At 37.2% G+C, this 20,806-nt stretch overlaps 1 protein-coding gene and 1 non-coding gene across 2 annotated transcripts in view; both read right to left on the bottom strand.

The window, feature by feature from the left end:
* Positions 1-925: 925 nt before the first annotated feature.
* Positions 926-1,032, bottom strand: LOC114113288 (U6 spliceosomal RNA). Its single transcript, XR_003588351.1, has one exon. It is a non-coding gene; the product is annotated as a U6 spliceosomal RNA (small nuclear RNA).
* A 5,916-nt stretch (positions 1,033-6,948) lies between these two features.
* FRZB (frizzled related protein) overlaps positions 6,949-20,806 on the bottom strand; it is a 33,547-nt gene continuing 19,689 nt past the window's right edge. Inside the window, exons 4-7 of the mRNA XM_027964769.3 lie at positions 15,586-15,651; positions 11,610-11,814; positions 11,161-11,224; positions 6,949-8,202 (exon numbers count right to left, since the gene is read on the bottom strand). Coding sequence (XP_027820570.1) covers positions 8,086-8,202; positions 11,161-11,224; positions 11,610-11,814; positions 15,586-15,651 — 452 coding nt within the window. The 3' untranslated portion in view covers positions 6,949-8,085. The remainder of the gene's footprint in view (positions 8,203-11,160; positions 11,225-11,609; positions 11,815-15,585; positions 15,652-20,806) is intronic.

The raw sequence follows: 20,806 nt of genomic DNA, 5'->3' as shown, positions 1-20,806 counted from the left end.
TTCTAATTTAGTTGCTTTGATTCTTCTCTCTTCTTTTTCTTGATAAGTCTGGCTAAAGGCTTGTCAATTTTGTTTATCTTCTCAAAGAACCAGCTTTTAGTTTTACTAATCTTTACTATTGTTTCTTTCATTTCTTTTTCATTTATTTCTGCTTGGATCTTTATGATTTCTTTCCTTCTCCTAATTTTGTTTTTTTTTTTTTCTTTTCCCAGTTGTTTTAGGTGTAAAGTTAGGTTGTCTATTCGATGTTTCTCTTGTTTCTTGAGGTAGGATTGTATTGCTATAAATTCCCTCTTAGAACTGCTTTTGCTGCATCCCATAGGTTTCGAATTGTCATTTTTTTCATTGTCACTTGTTCCTAGAAATTTTTTGATTTCCCTTTTGATTTCTTCAGTCACCTGTTGGTTATTTAGAAATGTGTTGTTTAATCTCCATGTGTTTGTGTTTCTTATAGTTTTTTTTCTTGTAATTGAAATCTAGTCTCATAGCATTGTGGTCGGAGAAGATGCTTGATATTATTTCAATTTTCTTAAGTTTACTGAGGTTTGATTTGTGACCCAAGATGGGGGGTCTATCCTGGAGAATATTCCATGTACACTTGAGAAGAAAGTGTATTCTTCTGCATTTGGATGGAATGTCCTGAGCTATTGATGAAATCCATCTCATCTAATGTGTCTCTAACATTTGTGTTTCCTTATGAATTTTCTGTTGTGATGATCTGTCCATTGGTGTGAGTGGGGTGGTAAAGTCTCCTACTGTTATTGTGTTACTGCCAATTTCTCCTTTTATGTCTGTTAGTGTCTGTCTTATGTATTGAGTTGCTCCTATGTTGGGTGCATAAATAGTTACAGTTGTTATGCCTTCCTCTTGGATTGATCCCTTGATCATTGTGTAGTGCCCTTCCTTATCTCTTGCAATATTCTTTAAAAATACGGAATGCTTCATGAATTTGCATGTCATCCTTGCCCAGGGGCCATGCTAATCTTCTCTGTATTGTTCCAATTTTAGTATATATGCTGCCCATCCAAGCACAAGCCTGAGGAATTTTTAAGGCCACCTAATTTCCAGAGATAAAAAATCAATTGTCCAAGAGGGTAGGCCTGTTTACACGAATCAGAATCACCATCCTCTGTGTTTTAAGGGGAGGATCTGCATCAACATGGCTGTGGTGATGCTAGTCAGGGGCCAGGGCTGCAGCCTCTGTGGAGCCCTGGGCTCTCAGCAGTCTAGGCCTCTCTTCTCTGGACACTTTGTTCACCCGTTGCCTCATTATATTCCCATTTTTGTTTGCAAGTCTGTCCATATCACTGGAAGAATCATTAAATGACTTCCAGCATACTCTTTGAATAGGAGAAATGATAAACCACTTTTTAAAAATGGTTTAAGTTTGGTTTTATCTGGACTAGACAAGGATGATTGCTCTCAAGTTTAGAATGCTACAAAAATCTTGTCTGCCTTCTATTGAAAATTCTTCAAAAAAGCATAAGTTGCACAAATCCAGAAGTGAACTTGAGGTTCTTCTGTATTTATATGAACAAACTGTATTTCAGTTGTCAAGTGGCTCAGGATCTTTGCTATTCATTTATTTGTGGCAGATTAAATAGTCACCAGAGTATATATTCTATGGTTAAATTAACCTGAACTAGGTTAATTATGGTAGCAATTGAATCTCCCTCTGATACCTTGCAGATAGGACCTTGGTGTGACCATATTCCACTGTAAGCTACGGCTTACCAAACACAAACTTCTGACTGGGAGCAGTTTCAGAATCAATTTAAATTCAAATAAAAAGGCACTCCAGTGAGAGGCACATTAAGATGTTTAAATTATGGGGCATGTGGGATTCATCAAGCAAGGGAAGCTGTTGTAAATCAAGCTTATGGTGAATGGGTTAAACACACAGGGGGGTTTTAATGCATGAGCAACACTTCCTAGTATCTTTTTCTAGTTTGAGCAACTTAAATGGAAATGTTAAGGAAATAGCAATGAGTAAATAAGGTTTATACCAACTACCAACCACCATATTTATAGTTTTTCACGATTACTGTCATGCCAGCTTTAAAAATAAGGAATAATTAGCCCTAGGAACACATTTCAATACATGGAACTAGAATGAACTGGAGGGAGGGCCGGAGAGAAATGAGGCCGGCAGTTTGAGGGACTTTTAAAAAGAATTGCCCTTTGTTCTTGCTTCTTTTGTAGATTCTGCCATTTTGTATTATATGTGGATTTTCCCTGCTGGATTATCCTATTCCACTTCTTACCTTCATTTCCTAGCCCTGAGCCTTGCAACAAGATCTGTGTTTGTTGAATGGGTGTGCAGTGAACAAAGTGGCACCCTCAGTCTGGATATCTGAGCACTCATTCATGCAGGACTTTATTCCTAAAGAATGTGCCCTTGCAGGAACAACAACAAAAAAATATTATTGGATGGTCAAATAGATCCTATGAATAACTGTTTAAAGCCAGGAGACAGACCCCTCCCTTTCATGGCTCACCCCTTTCAATCCTCTTTTCCTTATGCTAGGTACTGTGTATTCTCTGGCAGCTTCTAGGGCCTCTTTCAGCCGTAGCTACTTAATTAATACTAAGTATATATAACTAATATATACTAACTAAGTACTTACCTAATATTAGTTATTAATACTAATTAATGTATTAGTTAGTACTTAATTAATACTAAGGATATATTTCCTAACCCCTTGCATTTTAAGCAGATTCCTAAAGAACGTTCAACACATAAACTGAACTTCTAATGGTAAAATTTTAAGCAGAGTACTCCTTAAGCACAAATCTAACTTTTCTTAGTAGTTAATTTCTCTATGCTACCAAAACCATCTATTTAATTAAATCCAACAAATGATGAAATCATTCAAACTAGGTGGGGAGCGCTTTGATTAGATCCACAAAGACAGGCAAACGATAGCCCAAAGGCTAAATCCAGCCTACCTCCTGTCTTTGTAAATAAAGTTTTATTGGAACAGAGCTCACTCATGTATGTAATGTTAGTGTTTGCTTTTGAACCTCAGTAGCAGAGCTTGCAACAGAGACTATATGACCCACAAAGTCTTAAGTATTTACCATGAAACTCCTGGGTTAGGTTGTTCCCTTTTTAGCTGGCTCTTGGGTTATCTTCTACTTTTCCAGTATGTACTAGTCCAAGTCCTTGTGAGTTATCCTTATTTCCAAGTTTCAATAAAAGCTGCCTCTGTTTTGAGAACCCTCAGTGTGTAGCCTGGAATGCAGAGCCTGCACTTTTGAAACATAAACACTTTGTCTCGATATAATTTTAGTACTTCTGGAACTCCCCAGGAAAGGAAAAACACCAAGAAGCTCCTCTGACAGAATTCAGCTTATATTGAGAACACGTATCTTTGCCAGAGGTCTCTCCTTGGTCACCTAAACCATGAACAATAACTTTTTTGGAGAGCCAAACTCTTACCAATAATTAAGAGAAAAACTGTTTGACCTGCTTTGTCCCTTGATGTGAAGTAATTTCTTACTTCATGCTTATAATGGATAATAGTAAAGTATAAAAGCCCAATTCTACTTTAGCACTGAAAGATTGAGTGAATTAGCTGAGAAGCTGACATCTCCATTGAGATAACCAGCACAAAGATAGGAAGCTTTCTATAGGTTTACCATCCTCTGTATTTAAAAGTGATTGAAAAAGTATTTTGGTTGGTTTCCAAAATTAATGATGTTTGAAATACCAGTGATACATTTGTAGAATTGAGTACTATGTTATTTTTACAAAATCCTATCTTTTAAAAAACTGAGTAAGTATTCATCTTGTCTCCTGATCATGCTACTTTCTAAGCACATCTGCCTGACTGGAGGAGGAAAAAGAAACCCATTTCAATTCTCTTCAACTTGAGGATGAGTTGCAGGGGTGGGGGCAAGGTTTGAGTCTGGCATCTTAAAGATGGAGGAGAGAGCAGGGCCGGGGATAGGATCTCTTGGAAGCCGCTTTTCTTCTCCGGTTAAGCACTCAGGAGAGCCCTGTTTGAGGACTGAGTACCTCACAGAGAGTGTTCAGAAGTAAAAGGTGAAACAGTTCTGACACCTCCCATGCTCTAGGCACTGCCCAACAGGCTCCAGCCAGCTCAGCTCACCTGATCTCAGAACTTCGAGCGTGCACCAAACAGTTACAAAGAGAGAATTTGAATCCAGGCGCCCTAGCAAACCTCTTTTCAAGGTATGGTGAGGGGGCCATTTTGAATGACGAAATGTCTCTAAGGAGAAAGCAGTGTGGGCAGCTCTGGCTCCAGGCTGATGGCCCTGGGTGTTTACAGCGCCAGGAAGCACATTTCCTTTTGTTTTTAATTGGAGGATAATTGCTTTACAACATTGTGTCAATCTCTGCCGTGCGTGTGTGTGTGTGTGTGTGTGTGTGTGTGTGTGTGTGTGTGCGTGTGTGCTAAGCCACTTCAGTCGGGTCCGCTTCTTTGTGATCCTATGGACCACAGTCTGCCAGGCACCTCCGTCCGTGGGATTCTCCAGGCTAGAAGACTGGGGTGTGTTGCCATGTCTTCCTCCAGGGGATCTTCGTGACCCAGGGCTCAAACCTGCCTATCTCATGTCTCCTTCATTAGCAGGTGGGTTCTTCACCACTGGGCCACCTGGCCAGCCCCAGTTTCTCCCATACACCAACATAAATCAGCCATAGGTGTACACGGGTCCCCCCACCGCCATCCCACCCACCTAGGCTGTCACAGAGCATGGGATCTGAGCTCCCTGCCTCACACAGCTAATTCCCACTGGCTCTCAGTTTTACATATGGTAATGAATATGTTTCAGTTTCACTCTGTATTTTTTTAATCAGCAATTGCAACAGTGAAAAACATATAACTGGGGAGTAAGAATGAGATGGTCTGAGGCCCAGCTCTGCTACTTACATAACTCTGAAGTTCTAAATTCTTGATTTCTTTCTCCGTAAAATGGAAATAACAATTCCTCCTTCACAGATCTGCAAGGATTACGTGAGGTAATATACATGCCAGTGTTGTGTACAGTGCTTGAGCCACTATCAGGTTTATTACCCTAAGAGGAAAATTATCAAAGGTAAAACTATACTGTTTTTGGTAATATTAGTACAGCTGGCAACCATATTTTCAAATCCTATCGGTTGGATTTCAATAACAGTATTAGAAATCCCTGCTTTACCTCATTTTCACCCAGGTTCTTGAAAGTTTGTATGATTAAAATATTAAAATTCTGTCTAAATAAATACCACTCTTGAAATACTTTTCAGTCATTTTACTTGTTGAAAGATAATAGCAAATAATGTCTTGCAGAAGACAGTAAGTAGTGCTGTTTACTCACCGTGATTATAATTTTTGTATTTGCTTTCTTAATCTATAGCAGATGTGGAATGACATGGCTTTGTCCCACCCCACCCCCAAATGCTCAGTGCAACATATGGCACTGAATCAGATTACACTCTGGTTGAGACACAGTGAAATACTCACATATCCGTGAAGAGAATCCAAGTTTGCTGTTATCTTAACTTTGTCAGCCTGCATCTAAAACATCATTTTGATGTTGTTATTTGGCTAGGAAAACTAAAATCTTAAAGGTGAACAAAATTTTCCGAAGAAATATTATATTAAATTTGTAAATCTCAAGGTTACTGACAAGGAAACATGTGTATTAAAATTTTAGTGGCTTTGAAAGTTAATACCTGTCAGAAAAGCCCGTGGAGGGGCATTAATTAAATGTATTTCTGATACGGCAATTACAGAGTAGAAGTGATTTTGCAATCTGATTAGAAATGTGACCATTAAGATAAAACATTATGGCACCTTCGAAAGAGGCCTATCCTTACTTTATTAATGGAGACATTGCAACTACCAAACTTCAAAAGTAAATGTGTTTTATTCATGGACCTTATACCGTTAAAACCTGTAACTGACAGAGCCTCACACTGATGAGACAAATGGAAAGTGGAAAAAAAAACACTGCTGAATCTTAAATTCTGGTCCTCTTTTGCTTATAAATATCATAATTGTATATGTATTGAGCATAAATTGTATCAAATCTCTACACAAATATTATTTCCTTCTCCCCAGAAAAAGAAAACTTGAGGAGCTGGAAACATCTGTGGCTTTCATTGAACATCAGAAGATTTTGCTACTTAAATTCCTCTAACTAAGGTTTGGAAGAGCTGATGACATTCTGTGGATCTGAGAAACCAATCCCTTTGAATCTCCTGCAGTGATTTCTTGCCCTTCTCCCCATCGGTAACATGAAAAAGGCAGGGGACAAACAGGAGAATGCAGAAGCACTGTTTCCCAGTCCTCAGTCCTTGAAGCTCAAGTTGAAGTCAGAATGAACACCGAGGTGCAGTACTTCCTCTGCAGGACTTCACTACCACCCCATGACACCCAAACTCCCCCTTTAGGGCTACAACATCCACATCTGGAAACAGATGACCTGTCTTAGCCATCTGAGAATAAGGCCCAACAGACAGGTTGTGACAATACCTCAAAGCAACCATATGGCAGCTCAAAGACTAGGTGGTCCTGCTGTAGCAAAGGTGAGAACTCCTTCTGGGATCATGGAGAGTGTTGGGGTTTGGGAGTTAGTCAGAAGGCAAGGGTGCTCTCTTCCTTTCCAAAGAGAGAATGTGGATGCATTGTTATCTACTATTTTAGGAAACTTGTTCAGGAATGAACTGCATTCTTGCAGGTTTGTCTTTATAGAAGGAAATAAAACCATTTGCTTCGTAAGTGTTTCCAGCACACCACAATTTAGAAATTTGGTTCTATTAATATCAACTATGTAAATTTAAGAGGATGAGACTTTCAGGTATTGGGCACAGGCTCCAAAGAACCCTACTGGAGGAAGAAGTAAGAGCATCATTTGTTCCCCATGGTCCCTGGGGGATCCCACTGCACCTTGGGTAATGAGAGTGAGCATTTGTTTCAAAAGTCAGAATCACCTCTCTCCTGACAACCATAATTCCTTTTATTAAGCATATTTTACTGAGCATTAAACAGCACAAATCCAAATGATAAAGTGCAGGCCAGTGCACAGGCCTGTCATTCAGTTCAGCTTGAGTGTGAGTGTATGGGGACACACACACATTAATACACACACCCAGAATCCTGCACATTTTACCATCTTTTGACTATAGCATTTTATAGAGCTACATATCTTAAAAATAACAGCCTGGTGCACATGCATATATGCTTTCTTTTCCTGGTCAAATGCAGCAAGGGAGATTTATTTTAAAAGAAGGAAAAAAAAAAAGACACCAATGGGTTCATCTAAATGGAAGCAAATTAAACAGAGCTATGCTGATAACACCTGATGTCTGGTTACAATCCACTGCTCTAATGCTGATCAATATATTCACAAACAAATCAAATGCATTCTCAAAAGAAAACTGCTGCTGTTAACACCCCAACAGCTACTGGTTTCAGCTGTGCTTCTCAGTCAGGCAAAATGCTCTATCCCCAGCTCCTAATGCTATTTATTTTGCTTCCTGCCAATCTTGCAAATAATTCATCTCATGTGTCGTTTCCTCATAAATGCTTCCTGGTGCTTGATTGCTCTGCCTGTTGGCATTTGATTTCAAACTGTCATTTTACCTTTATAAACATTTAGAACTTTCTAAGCGTGAGGAGAATGCCAAAAGGCATGCAAAAATAAGGCTGTAATTAGATCAGCAAAGTATGCTTTACAGCCTATCTAGCTTTCTCTGTATACCAGAAATCTCTCTTTGCATCCAATATTGCATTCCCAATCTGGGTGCAGAACAGCAAATTAACATTTACTCCAGCAAAGAGGCCCTGGTATCAACATGTTTAATTTATTATTATTGCAAAGAACAGTTTTCCCATGATTAGTGAAATAGAATACATATAATATATTTAAGGATCTGTACTCAGACCACAAAAAAGGGAACGAGGGAAGGAGAAAAGCAGAAAACAAAAGAAAAAATAGAAGTAATATCAGTTACCACCTGATTTCTGTGGCTAAAAAATAGACTATGACGTGCAATAGTGCAATTTTCCTTTGCTAGTCCAGCAATGCAAGTCTTAATAGGAAGTCCACTGAGGATTTTCTGCATTTCAGGATTTAGTTGCGCACTTGCCGGGAGTTAGAGTTCCTGCCAGGCTTCTGACTCTGAGTTGAATCACTATGGCTAGAATCACTTGTATTCAGTCCAAGATGACGGAGCTTCATATCCCAGCGCTGTGAAATTTAAAACGCAGAACAGTCACAAGCACATATTACCAGGGCCATCATTTCTATTATTCTAACAACTAGGACTGCAAAATCAGATCTCAAAAGCATTTTACTACTTTTCCAAAAGTATAATCTACATCCCAGGGGTAGCAATGAGATGGATGCTATGTAAATGTAATACTTTAATCTGAAAAACTGGCCACCTACAATATATCAGTAATGGTTTCATATCAATTTTTAAACTTTAAATCTCCATGTCAGTAAATGGTGACACAAATAAACATTGATATCTGTGGGTATTTCCTGAGGTAACGTACACAAGTCTGATACTTCACGGGTGATCAACAAATAGAAGATTTCCACAGAGAATTTGAAGAAAGTGCCATTTTTAATTTTCTTCTCTTGTGACACATAAGAGCACAGCCTTTTAAACCAAAGTGATTTGAGCAGTGAAAAAAATGAAAGTGGGAAGAGAGGATAGGGTACTTTAAAAATATCTTTCTAAGTTACATCTACCAAATACAACAAAACAGAACAAATTTCTGCCCTCATTCTAAGTTTTATAAAGGATCACATCACAAATGGTTTTAATAACTACAATCAAGTTTACTAATATCTCATATTGACAGCTTCAATAATGTTCACATGTAATATAATAAATTAAAAGGAAGTAATATTATGGATATTATAGGTAGTAAATAAGAATAAGAGTTATAATAAAATTCTTAGTACATAACAAATTCTCAAGTTTCAATTACTTTCAGTAATTCTTCAGTTTAGCACATTTTTACTCCACAATCATATTGGGTTTCCATATTTAAAAAAAAAGAAAGTCAGATTTTCAACTCCCCAAGGCAAGTGAAATATCTTGATTTGAACAACATCTTATAACAGAGACTTAGATTAAATTTTTTTTTGCATGGAAAGACCATAAAAAAAAAGTTTTTATTGCTCTTGATCTATCCCAGAGAGCAAAAAAAAAAAAAAAAAAAATCAGCTGAGAAGGACAATTCTTATTTGAAAAAATATATATATCCTCCATAAAACTCTTCTTTACATCCTCAAAACTGACTGGAAAACCACAGTAAGAATTAAAAATTACTCAAGTTATTTCTTCCCATCAGCAACCAGATGAAACTGTAAGTGATTTTACAATAATAACTGAGAGCTCCCTGTAGAAAGCCATGAAAAAAAAAATGCTTGCCTAACTAAGGAACAAGACCAACAAGCCATGATGTCCTGTATCTTTACATGATGATAATTGTTTTGGTACCAGAAGAGAAGCAGCAAGCCATGTTACATGCTTTGCAGCAATGATGCTGAAAACTTTTCCAACTCATACAGGAATTTAGGACAAATTCCTATTCTGCGTTAGCAAGCAGAAAACGGAATTAAAAGGATAGTTTAAGAGATTCCCACATACTAAAGAAGAGTCACTTTTTAACAGAAACCAAACAAATTGAAGAGACACAAATAGAGAATTCTCATAAGTAAACTTGAAATACATCACACTTTTGACATAATACTGAGGGGAATAAAAGAACGTATTAGAGGGTATTTTCTCCCTGCAAAATAATGCCCTCTCTATTTTTGTAGGTCACTTAAACTGAAATGTGTCTGCTGTGTCAAGTGCCAGATGTATAAGATAAACTGCCCAGGGGTGTTTAACTTACCCCATAAATGTTTCCCAAGCCTTCAAACTCACAGAAGGAAGAGGCTGTATTATGTCTAGTACAATCCCTGCTCTCCCCTCTCCATCCTGCCCCTGCATCTGTGCATGCACACACACACCCGTGCACACACACCCTTCTTGATTCTTTGTCCCTCTGAATACTCCCCCCACATTCCTTTTGTTGAAATAGATTTACTTAGTAAAAGGAAATGATACTTTCCATAATAAGGTGGTTTACTGTATTTTTTTTAATGCATCACTTTCAGAATCTAAGAGTCATTGGTTTTAAAATAAAGCTACATTACTGCTCTAAGAACCTAATTTGGTCAGATCTCTTATACACAGATGACTGTGGCTGCACTTTGTACATAGGAACTGGTGTCTATACATTGGGACAGTATCCACAGTTTCTACTCATGCTTTATTCTTCCCATCTTCTCTGACTCACAGAACTGCAGTTGTTCAAGGAATCAACATATCCAGCTAAAAAACAAAACCAAACCCTGTATTTTCCAGCTTCTCTTGCAGCTAGGGATGGACCCAGTCCTAAGTAATACGTGGTTGGGTAGGATACTGGGAATCTCTTTTTACCTCCTTTTCATTTCCCCTGAAATGTAGGTGTGATGTAGAGGTGGGGCAGCCAAGCTATGACCTCCAGCTAAACTTGATTATGGAAGCAATATCTTTAAAAATGACAATATCTTCTAGCTTATATAAAAATAAGCTAGAAAAAGCCTGGAGCTCTACTGAGAATATGAAGCCACGGGAACAAGGCTGGTCTAACTACAGCTAGATTTCCCACTGTGAGAAGTCAGGTATCTGCAGCTAGATCTCTGACACACATACAGAGAATGTGCTCCTTAAATGAAACAGACATTACAGACAAAGTTGGGTTTTGAAATTAAAAATATATATATATATATTTTATATTCCAAAGCCTGACTTTGTAATGTCTGTAATACACACACACACACAGACACACACACACACAGACACACACATGTATCAGGTTTTAATATTTTTCATGTAGTTGAAGGAAGCTATTTTGTTTAAATGACAAATGGCTGGCTTTCTACTCTAATTTTCTGGGTATCACTTTCAATATAAAAGTCAGGCTGGAACTTCCCTGGTGAACCAGTGGATAAGAATCCACCTTCCAATGCAGGTTTGATCCCTACTTAAGCAACTAAGATCCCACAGGCTGTGGGGCAACTAAGACCCAATGCAGCCAAATAAATAAATAAATAATTTACAATTAAATAAATAAATAATAAAATAAAATTTAGGCTTACCTTAACTTTTTTACCAAGTCGATCCTTCCATTTCTCAGCAATAGAACCTTCCACCAACAGTAATCTGTATTTTAAAGAAGCAGCCATTTTTGAAAAATTAAAACATATTACTGAAAACTACAAGGAATCATTGTCAAGAAACACATACTGTTTATACTAGAAAGGGACAGCCATGTTTTAGAACAGTAATTCTCAACTACTTGGGAGTCACGGACCCGTTTAAGAACAAAGTTATGATCCCTCTCCCCAGAAAAATGCACACCTAGAAATTTCCCACATATACTTTCCTATCTAATACATGAATTGAAGGATCCAACTAAAACTGATCTTTAATTCCCCAGAAGGTAGACAGATCCCAAAGAACCACCTCCAGAGTCAGATCTCTAAAGAAATGCAATAAGAATGGGATGTGCATAGAAATTATTCTGAGTCCTTAGGGAGTGAATTACCTGGAGCGCTCTTCATCTTCATAGCCCATGATGAGATATTCCTCGTTAACGTTAAGTGGAGGACACAGGCAGCCGGAGCTGGTGTAAAGGTTCACAGTCTCCCTTGGAATGTTTACCAGAGAAGCCTTTAAAATCTCCTTCACCTCCACTGCTGCAGTCACGTCATGGCACTTGGTCTTTATTTCTTTCACTTTAGCCCGAATGACTGGATAAAAGACAGTAAAGCTGACATGGCAATATGATACACAATAGGTGACCCATTCAAAAGAGACAAGTAGACTTCTTTCTAGTCAATTCATATCCACTTGATGTTCAATGAATGGAGAGAAAAAATCAAGCCGATATTTTCTCCTTAGACAGTGGTGAGTAACACACTATACAGCACACCTGCCTCTTAATATCCATCCCTGATCCCCTGCAAATTCGCATGTACATTTATATTTGTGTGTATATATGCATATGTTGGCGCATGTATTTCATGATGAGAACTGTTTAGGTATGTCAGGTTTTAATTGTGCCAAGAGGAATTTAAACCATATTAGTTTCACTATATGTAAAGACCTACCACCTAAATAGGCTTTGTTTCACTGTTGGCATTTTTTCCATCAGGTCTATTAATAGATTTTCTAACCAGTTAGGGTTTTCTTTAGTGTCATAAAGCTGTCCTGTTCTACGATGTTCTCAGGCTAGTTCTGCACCCTTTCCACCCTTTTCGCCTTAGCTCACTGTTCAGACATCAGCCCCTTTCCTCCTTTGTTTCAGTACAGACTATCTTTCATACTCTCGTTTAGGTATACTGCATTTTCTGCTTGAATAAAAACTGTCCCACTCATGTGCTATGAAATACAGTCTAACACGTCGATTGCATTAATCTACTGTCTCAGTGGGTATTCTGGCAGCCAGTTTATCTCATAAGGCTGGGCTTGACTTCTCAAAATAAAGACAAAACTGCTTTAAAAAGAATAAATTCAGTTGCAAATTCAAAACATTTGACTCAGAATCTAGAAAGTACTGTTCTGCTTCTTTTCTGTATTTCTCTCCTTTGGAAGAGCCAAATTCTTTAGATTCCTACTTCGGGTAAATGAGCTTTTTATTTTTTTTCCTAAGGAGATTTTGAAAAGGCCTAGGAAGAAGCAAAAAATGTCAATTAGTAAGAAGCCAACAGCTTTTGCCCAGGCAGCCTCATTGCTCTAGTTCAATATCCATGGACTTTATACAGAAGAAAACACAACATATCCAAATGAATGTACTTTTTAAAAGCCTCTTAGGCACATATCTGCCAACCACTTTCATCTGAGTTCCTTCCCACATATTTTAGGGGTTTTGGACTACAAAGGAAAAAGTAATCCATGAAAATATAAAGCCAGCTAATAAACCATTGCCCTCCATCAATGCCCCAATTCCATACAGAAATTTATTCAATAACATTCCACCAGTACAACACACATACAATAAAAATTAAGCTACTAATTCTAAAAACTTTAGAACAAAACCTCAATTTTGCTTCACAGGTATTTCAATCTTCAGAGAATTAGTTGTCTCAAGTATGAGAGCTTATAGCAAACAAAATGTAACTGCCCAGCCTCTCTGCTTGGTGCGATTTCTGAGTGAAGGGGTCTTTTTTTATGAGTATTCTATTCTTATTTTAACAAAAGATAAGGTTGCCCTTTTTGAAATGTCGTTTGGGAGAACCAGATGATAGATTCACAGCCCCAGCTAGCACACATTTTTGTGTGTCCTGGCTAATGCGACTGTGCTTCACAGCATTCATCAACTATTAGAGATTAGTGAACTGTGCAAACGTTCTCAAACTAATGATTTATTTACCCAGTGTGTCTACTATTTTCATTAGAAATTTTTAGCACATGTACCCACTCCAAAGTAAATACCTCTCTACAAGACTTACTTTATTATTCAAGTAATTTTGTTAAAGCTCAAGAGCTTTTACCTGAATTAATCTGAACGAAGCAGAGGCCTCATCTGAATTATCAGTTTGCTCCCACCTCTACTTTGTTTTCTCAATAGACACATGTAGATATTTAAGAAAGATAAAAATCAACATATTTTAAAATTTAAAATACATTTTCTTTTCAGGAGTTTTCCTTCTCTTTTATAATTTCAGTGCCTGTCTTCCTCAAAGAAGCTCTGAGTAAGACTTAGAGAAGTGAAAATTCTTAAACTATGGGAAATCTAGTTATTGTTTAACCATAAAAAAGAAATTATCTTTTTTCCACTGCCTGTGATCTATATCCTATTTTCTGTTATAATACTCACTCCACTATCTTGTTGGAAGATTTTCTCTTCCTATGACTTGTAACCATTAGTAACCATTTTACCTTTTAACAAAAATAGTAACACTAACCATTGGAGCACTGACTGGATAAATAAAAATTAATAGTAAGTAAAACAAATACAAACTAAGCAAAATTTCTGAATATAAAATTTTTCATGTTTTTGACTTTAACACAACTCTTCATTAACTTAAAAGTTCATATAGCATTTTTCAATCTTACAAAGTTAATCTCCTAAAAATTAAAAGTTTCCTTTCCTTGTGATATTTCACATCAATTTATAGAGGATAGCATCCTCAGATGAGCAGCCAGGCATCTGATTTCTTACATTTCCACCTTAGAAAGTGTGTCTACCATTGGCTAAGAGAAACTATAGATTCCTCTAAAGATAATTAGTAAACAAAAAATAAAAATTGAATCCACTGAAGAAAAATTTGAGGAACTAGGTATATTTATTCTAAAGAGATTTAACTACACTGAATTTTTTACTTGATATCTTTCAATCTACAGTATTTTCAAAGATATCAAAGGTTACTCTTACAGAGATTTATCCATTTCTCTCCTTCCAATTCCCAAATAATAGAAAAGGAGGAACAATTCTGTTGTGTGTGTGCCATATTCTCTAAAGTAAACTCAATCATAAAGCCTTCATTTTAGTAATGAAGGCACTTTATAAATGCATTTAATTGCCATGTTTATTTGTTTACTCAGCACTGACAGTCTTCGGCAGAGACAGTAACATGAACTTTATTAATCTCATAAATGCCAGAGTGGAAGAACCATAATAAAATGCCAACAGAATACAGCAAATACTGATTTGTTGCTCATTTTATCAACTAGAAAGCTCTATTAATTGACCCTTCTAAGTATAATAACAGTGATTGATATTTGTGACTCTGAAGCATTCCAGAATCCAAGAGGACATTCTGACTAATTAACGGAAGGATAACTTAGGTTCAATAATCACTGATAAAATAGGGATAATAGACCATTTCACGGTGCAGTTGAGAAAACCACCTAAGACAGTGTTTGGAAGCCACCTAACACATTATCTGGCACAGAGACACAGCTTTCTCTCCTCCAGTTAAATTTGTCAGCTACATTTAGACTGGTAGCTCTTCAGTTAATACTTTGCTTATCAGAACAGCACATGTCTAGTTCAGGCTAGATAACAAAACATTTCCTTGAATAACTTTTCAAGGAGTACAACATTTCATTGAATACTAACCACCTCTGTGTTATTTTCCAACTCTGTCAATGTTTTCCATGACATAGAAGGTTTGAAAAAATCCAGTTTGACTCTTTTAACCATGCCTTATGCATTGAAGTGCTGTTTACCCCACTGACTGTTCACCCCAGTGACTCACAACTGCTGACCCACTGCAGCTCCACATCCTTGCCGGCCTATCAGAGAGGGAAGAGCCCCTCTCAACCGCCTGTGTGTCCCTGCATGGTTCTAAGATGCCAGACGTGCTGCCTGAAATGCATCCCCAAAATCAAGCATTTGTTAAGAAGAGTGCCCATATCAGACATTTTAATTGTTCAGAACAGAGAGATTGTGCTCTTAAAAGCTGTCCTTGTTTGTTTTTAAGCCTTATTCGTAAGTTGTTCTATCAACCTGCACATACACATAAACCCCTTTCTGAACCTAGCAGTTCAGAAGTTGATCACAGAGTCATCCTTACCGTAGTTATAATTGTTTCGGAAATAGGTCTTCTGTGTAGCTCTGACTGGTTTACACTTGCAGCGTTCTAAAAAACATAACATTTTATCTGTTATGAGCAAAAGTTCAACATTAGCTTTCTTTTGTTTATGCACATTTTTTGGTAAGATCAGACCCAAACCTAGTAGCAAAGGAAGCTCATAGTCTATGTGTCTGGTCCTTTTCTCCTGCAACTACATTCACATTTGTTCTGTCTACAGGGCTGCCTATTCAGTCAAAGTTCCCAGTCCTGAGGAACCCTGTTCCCCACCATGTATGAAGAGAGCATGCCCCCAGAACCCTGAAAGAGACACGCTCAGTGCTTCAGGCAGCTGAATGAGTGCCCCCCGAGAGGCAAGTGATGCTTAAGCTCAGCTAACTAGTTACCCCTGTTCAAGGCCACCTGCCCTCACAGACATTTTACAGACTATGCAACCCACCTCCAAATATTAGCTTTTAAATTCAACACAATAAGATAAGCACATATTATTATAACCCAGTGAACTTTTTGAAGTTCTTAAGAGGCATGACCCCCTTCTTTTTTGGATCTAATTTTTTAAAATTTTAATTGAAGTATACATGATTTACATTATGATAATAGTTTCAAGTATACAACATAGTGATTCTCATGAGCACTTTCTATAGACAGAATAACTGGTATTAAACTCAATGGTATCGCATGTACACCCATGGTGGATTCATGTCAATGTATGGCAAAACCAATACAGTATTATAAAGTAAAATAAAGTAAAAATAAAAATTTTTAAAATAAATAAACAAATAAACTCAATGGTAGTTTTATGTTTACAGGAGGAAGTTCCTATATACATATTTTGAAATAAGATACTATTGTGTTTTTTAAATATCTGGTGAGTAGTGACCAGAACATTTTCTATGTAATATAATACAAGCATATGTAATACAAGTTTTAATTATCTCAAAGTGTTTCATATATAGGATAAATCATTTAACATTTTAGAGAGTAGATTACTACATTGTTTATGACAGATTACTTGGCTAAGAAATATACCTCAGGTGTACATCATAACCATAATAAAATCTTAGTCATTAAAGTGAACATAAAAATTGGAGATAATACACAATTACCTGAGAAAGCATTCATTTATATAAAGATTTCTGGGCACATGAATCACAGAAAAGAAGCCAACACAAATTTTTTTGTTTAAAAAGTGTTTTATGTTAGCATGGAGACCAGTAAAAAACAGAAGGTTTTGTTGACAATTTGACATTATGTTTTCTAAGTGTGTGTATGTGTGTGTGTGTGTGTGTGTTAGTCACTCAGTCGCGTCCAACTTTTTGTGACCCTAGGACTGTAGCCCCACCAGGCTGCTCTGTCCATGGGATTCTTCAGGCAAGAATACTGGAGTGGGTGGCCGTTCCCTTCTCCTGGGGATCTTCCTGATTCAGGGATCAGACCCAGGTATCCTACACTGCAGGCAGATTCTTTACCATCTGAGCCACCAGGGAAGCCCTTCCTTATCATAATAAATGTTATTTCCAGCTGAACTCACGGATACTGTGCTTTGAAGTAGCAGTCCTTCGGAGAACAGCACCTCACTACCCTCTTTTCAGCTCTAGAGATAAGCATCTCTCCTGGGGACAAGCACCGCTGTTCTCACCTGGGAGAGAGGCAAGGGTGTCCTCAGCGCTACACACAGCAGCGCTCTGACTCTGCAGATAATTTTTAACACTGTTTCTGTGGAATAACGATCTCAGTAGACAATAAGTCACATCAGTGCTGGTTGCTATTTGAAGAAGATTCCTCACAAAATGACGTTTTTATTAGCAAAGCATTTGTACTCCCACTTAAAACAAACTGAAAAGTGATCTAGTTCCACCGTACAGTTGCTTTCTTTTGTACCAAAATGTTACACATTTTTGAAAGAGAGATTCTTGAGATGAGACTATTTCCGAAGAAATAAATGCTATGGTCTTTGACTTACAAATTATCCTCACCTACATATAGATATGGATTTGTGCTTTTCTATCTCTTTAAAAATAGATACTACTCACTGAAAATAATACATGAAGATAAATTATCTACATATTTGTAATTCTTCAGAAATCTGCACATATTCTAATAAAAAATTCTTGGCAAAAATACACCAGCTGCCAATTAAATAGATTTTGAAAAATACACCAACTATCACTGGATTGATTCTAATATGATTACTTGAAGCATAAACAATGGATTCCACAAAACTTCCAGGTGGAGATTTTTTCCAAAATATTATACCGTAAAATAATTTAGGAAGTTTTCAAGTAGGTATTTCCACAACCATATGTACAACTACATATATTAGCTAGACTCCTAATAGCTAATGACCTAATATATCCATTATACTCTTTGGACTGAATTCTGTTCCTCCCAATGCACTTGTTTCTCCTGCTGGCCTCAGAGGTAGAAATGCCATACTATGCACTTAAGGCCTTTCCTGTGTGCCAGTCCCTAGCTCTTGCTAGAAGCAAATATCTCTCTAGTTGAAGTATCTAGTAAGTCAATAAAACAGCAGAGTGAAAAGGAGGATGGAATATTATATCCACAAGGCTCAAATACAGAAGAATTTTCTTTCACTTATCTATGCTGACTCAACCCAAACATATTCGTATCTGAGGGTATTCATGAAAAGTATATCTTAGATCAACAATTCTGGAGAGTTATCTTTCTTATAAAGTATTTCTATTCACATCTACATATATATCCCTGAAAGCCCAAGAATTGGGAAATGGAACAAAAAAAAAAACACGGAGGCATACGCTGAATGTGTTAGCCACCCTAAATCAGACGGCAACAGCTTCTTTTTGTTTATTACCAATAGTTGATTTCTGATTTGTATTGCGCCAGCAGCATTACCATCATATCTACTTTAATTCACCAATAATCTTGCCAGTAGTCTTCCTCCCCCAGCTTCCAAATGGTACAACGTCTAAGTTTTGTTCCGCTATCATGGCAAAATAAAATCTATTCTTTTACTGAGCTTTGCACAAAGACCAATAGGTATTGATTTGCTTGCATTCCACTGTCGAGAAGAAAAACATATAAAGGAACTGCTTTGGTGCTCTTATCTAAGGAAAATATGGAAAATTTAAAGAGGCTGGCTGTGACAAAATAAAGTGACAAGAGTTCTTCAAATGCAGGGAAGGTTTTAATATTAGCAATTCATTGCCTCCAGTCTAGCATTAAATACAACTCTCTTGAGTCGCATAACAGCATGTGGTCCTGTATCACACAGCATCCTTGGAGTGGGACCAGGAAACTCTCTTGGGCAGCTCTCCCTCAGTCCTCTAGCTGGGTTCTCTCAGCTACTCTTCTAGAATCAATGATCTCCTACTTCTCTGCTAATGAAACTGAAAACTGTTCATTATCCTAGTATGAACATGAGTTTACCCCACTAGAATGAATGTGACTCTGTAAAATTAACATGCCCAGTGCTGCATACAATCTGGTCTGCAATTCTGGGGGCTGCCTTACTGTGCACTGCAGTGCTTGAGCTGGGAACAGCCTCACTCTCTCAACACCGGGGCTTCTTAGAGACAGTTCTGAGTAGAAGTCACCACATCCTTCTTTAGTCATTTGTTTACACATAAATATCAGCTCACTTATTGAAAACACACAAGGACAACAGTCTTTTTTTTTAAGGGTTCTATAATTTTACAAGATCTAAAAGTTATAAATATCTGACAATTTTGAAATTTGATGCTCACTGGCCCTCCACTATTTAGGGCAACCTTGTTTGAGTTCAAGCTTAAGTGTGATACAACTTTCTAACTAATCCTGACCTTTGTTTGAAACTGACTTCTCTTGGGTCTCCTCCAGAGCTGTAAGACTATAATTAACTTTGGCAGATTCCAAAACCCCTATAACTTTTCATGTCCCATGACTTTGAAATACTACTGTTAGTGAATATTTTTCTGCTTTTTTTTGGAAAAGGTCTTAGATCTGTGCTCAAGATTTATTTTCAAAAAGTAGGGGGAAAAAGAAAACATAATTCTATTTGTATTACAATTTCTATTATAACTCTTAATATTGGTTCTTTCTAATTGGGTCAGAGTTTAAATAATTTTAATCTGTACCAAATGAAATATATGTTTTGTATTTGATCCTGGAAGCCCACTTCACTCCATTTTAAGACACATAGGAGCAGACCACAACAATTTTTAAAAACAGATGTAAAAAATTAAATATTATGATCGTTAACTCTGACTTCTTTACTGAGATCCAGATCTATACTTTCCATTGCCTATAAATGGTGTCTATGAGCATGGCTTAAATAATTTAAACATATGTCAATATCTATCACATCATAGAACTGCCTTTCTTCTACAGAAAGAGTGTTTTCTGACTCTACAACCTTGGGATAACTATGTTTCTCTAAATATGAGATGGGAAAGGAAAAGAGAACTAACATTTGTTGAACATTTTGAGTCATTTACATAATTCATTCATTCTACAAATATCTCCTGAATGTCTCTTACATGCCAAGCTCTGTGCCAGGCATAGAGGACACCTGATGAGCAACACAGACAATTCAGAACAGGATACAGACATTGAACAAATAATTACACACAAAATAATCTATGTTCATGTATAATACCTATTATGAAAGAAAAGTACAATGTGTCATCAGAACATACAACTTGATGACCTACACTAGGCTGGTCTTCAAAGTCCTCTGAGGAAATGACATTAAAGCTTGAAACCTGAAAGATCAGCTGTTATCTTGGTAGGAACTACATCTTCATGTATAAGATAGTGAAGAAGTCACAAAGCAGACTGGGAAGGAGCATGCAAAAATGAGGAAGAAACACAGGAAGAGTGTAGTTTTTTACTACACTGAAAGAAGATGGTGTTGCAAGAAAAGAGGTGAGCTCTCTTTGAGGAGAACACCCTCAAAGTTCAAATGACTTAAAAGAAAAGGAGGTCTATCAATTTCGGTTGGCAAGGGGACTTCCCTGACAGTCCACTGGTTAAGACTCTGCACTTTCACTGCAGGAGGCATGGGTTTGATCCTTGGTCAAGGAACTAAGATCATTTAGCATGACATGGCCAAAAATAAAATTAGTTGGCAAGGAAAAGATGGATGAAAATCAGAGAAACACTCCATCCGCTGCATAAGAAAAAGGAGAAAGGGGTACTGATGTTGACAGCTTATAAATCTGTTGGTAGGGTGATAAGAATTCCT

The sequence above is a fragment of the Ovis aries genome, chromosome 2 (assembly GCF_016772045.2).
Source record: "Ovis aries strain OAR_USU_Benz2616 breed Rambouillet chromosome 2, ARS-UI_Ramb_v3.0, whole genome shotgun sequence".
NCBI lineage: Eukaryota > Metazoa > Chordata > Mammalia > Artiodactyla > Bovidae > Ovis > Ovis aries.
Note: the sequence above shows the minus strand (reverse complement) of the source record. Positions and strands in the feature narration are given on the sequence as shown.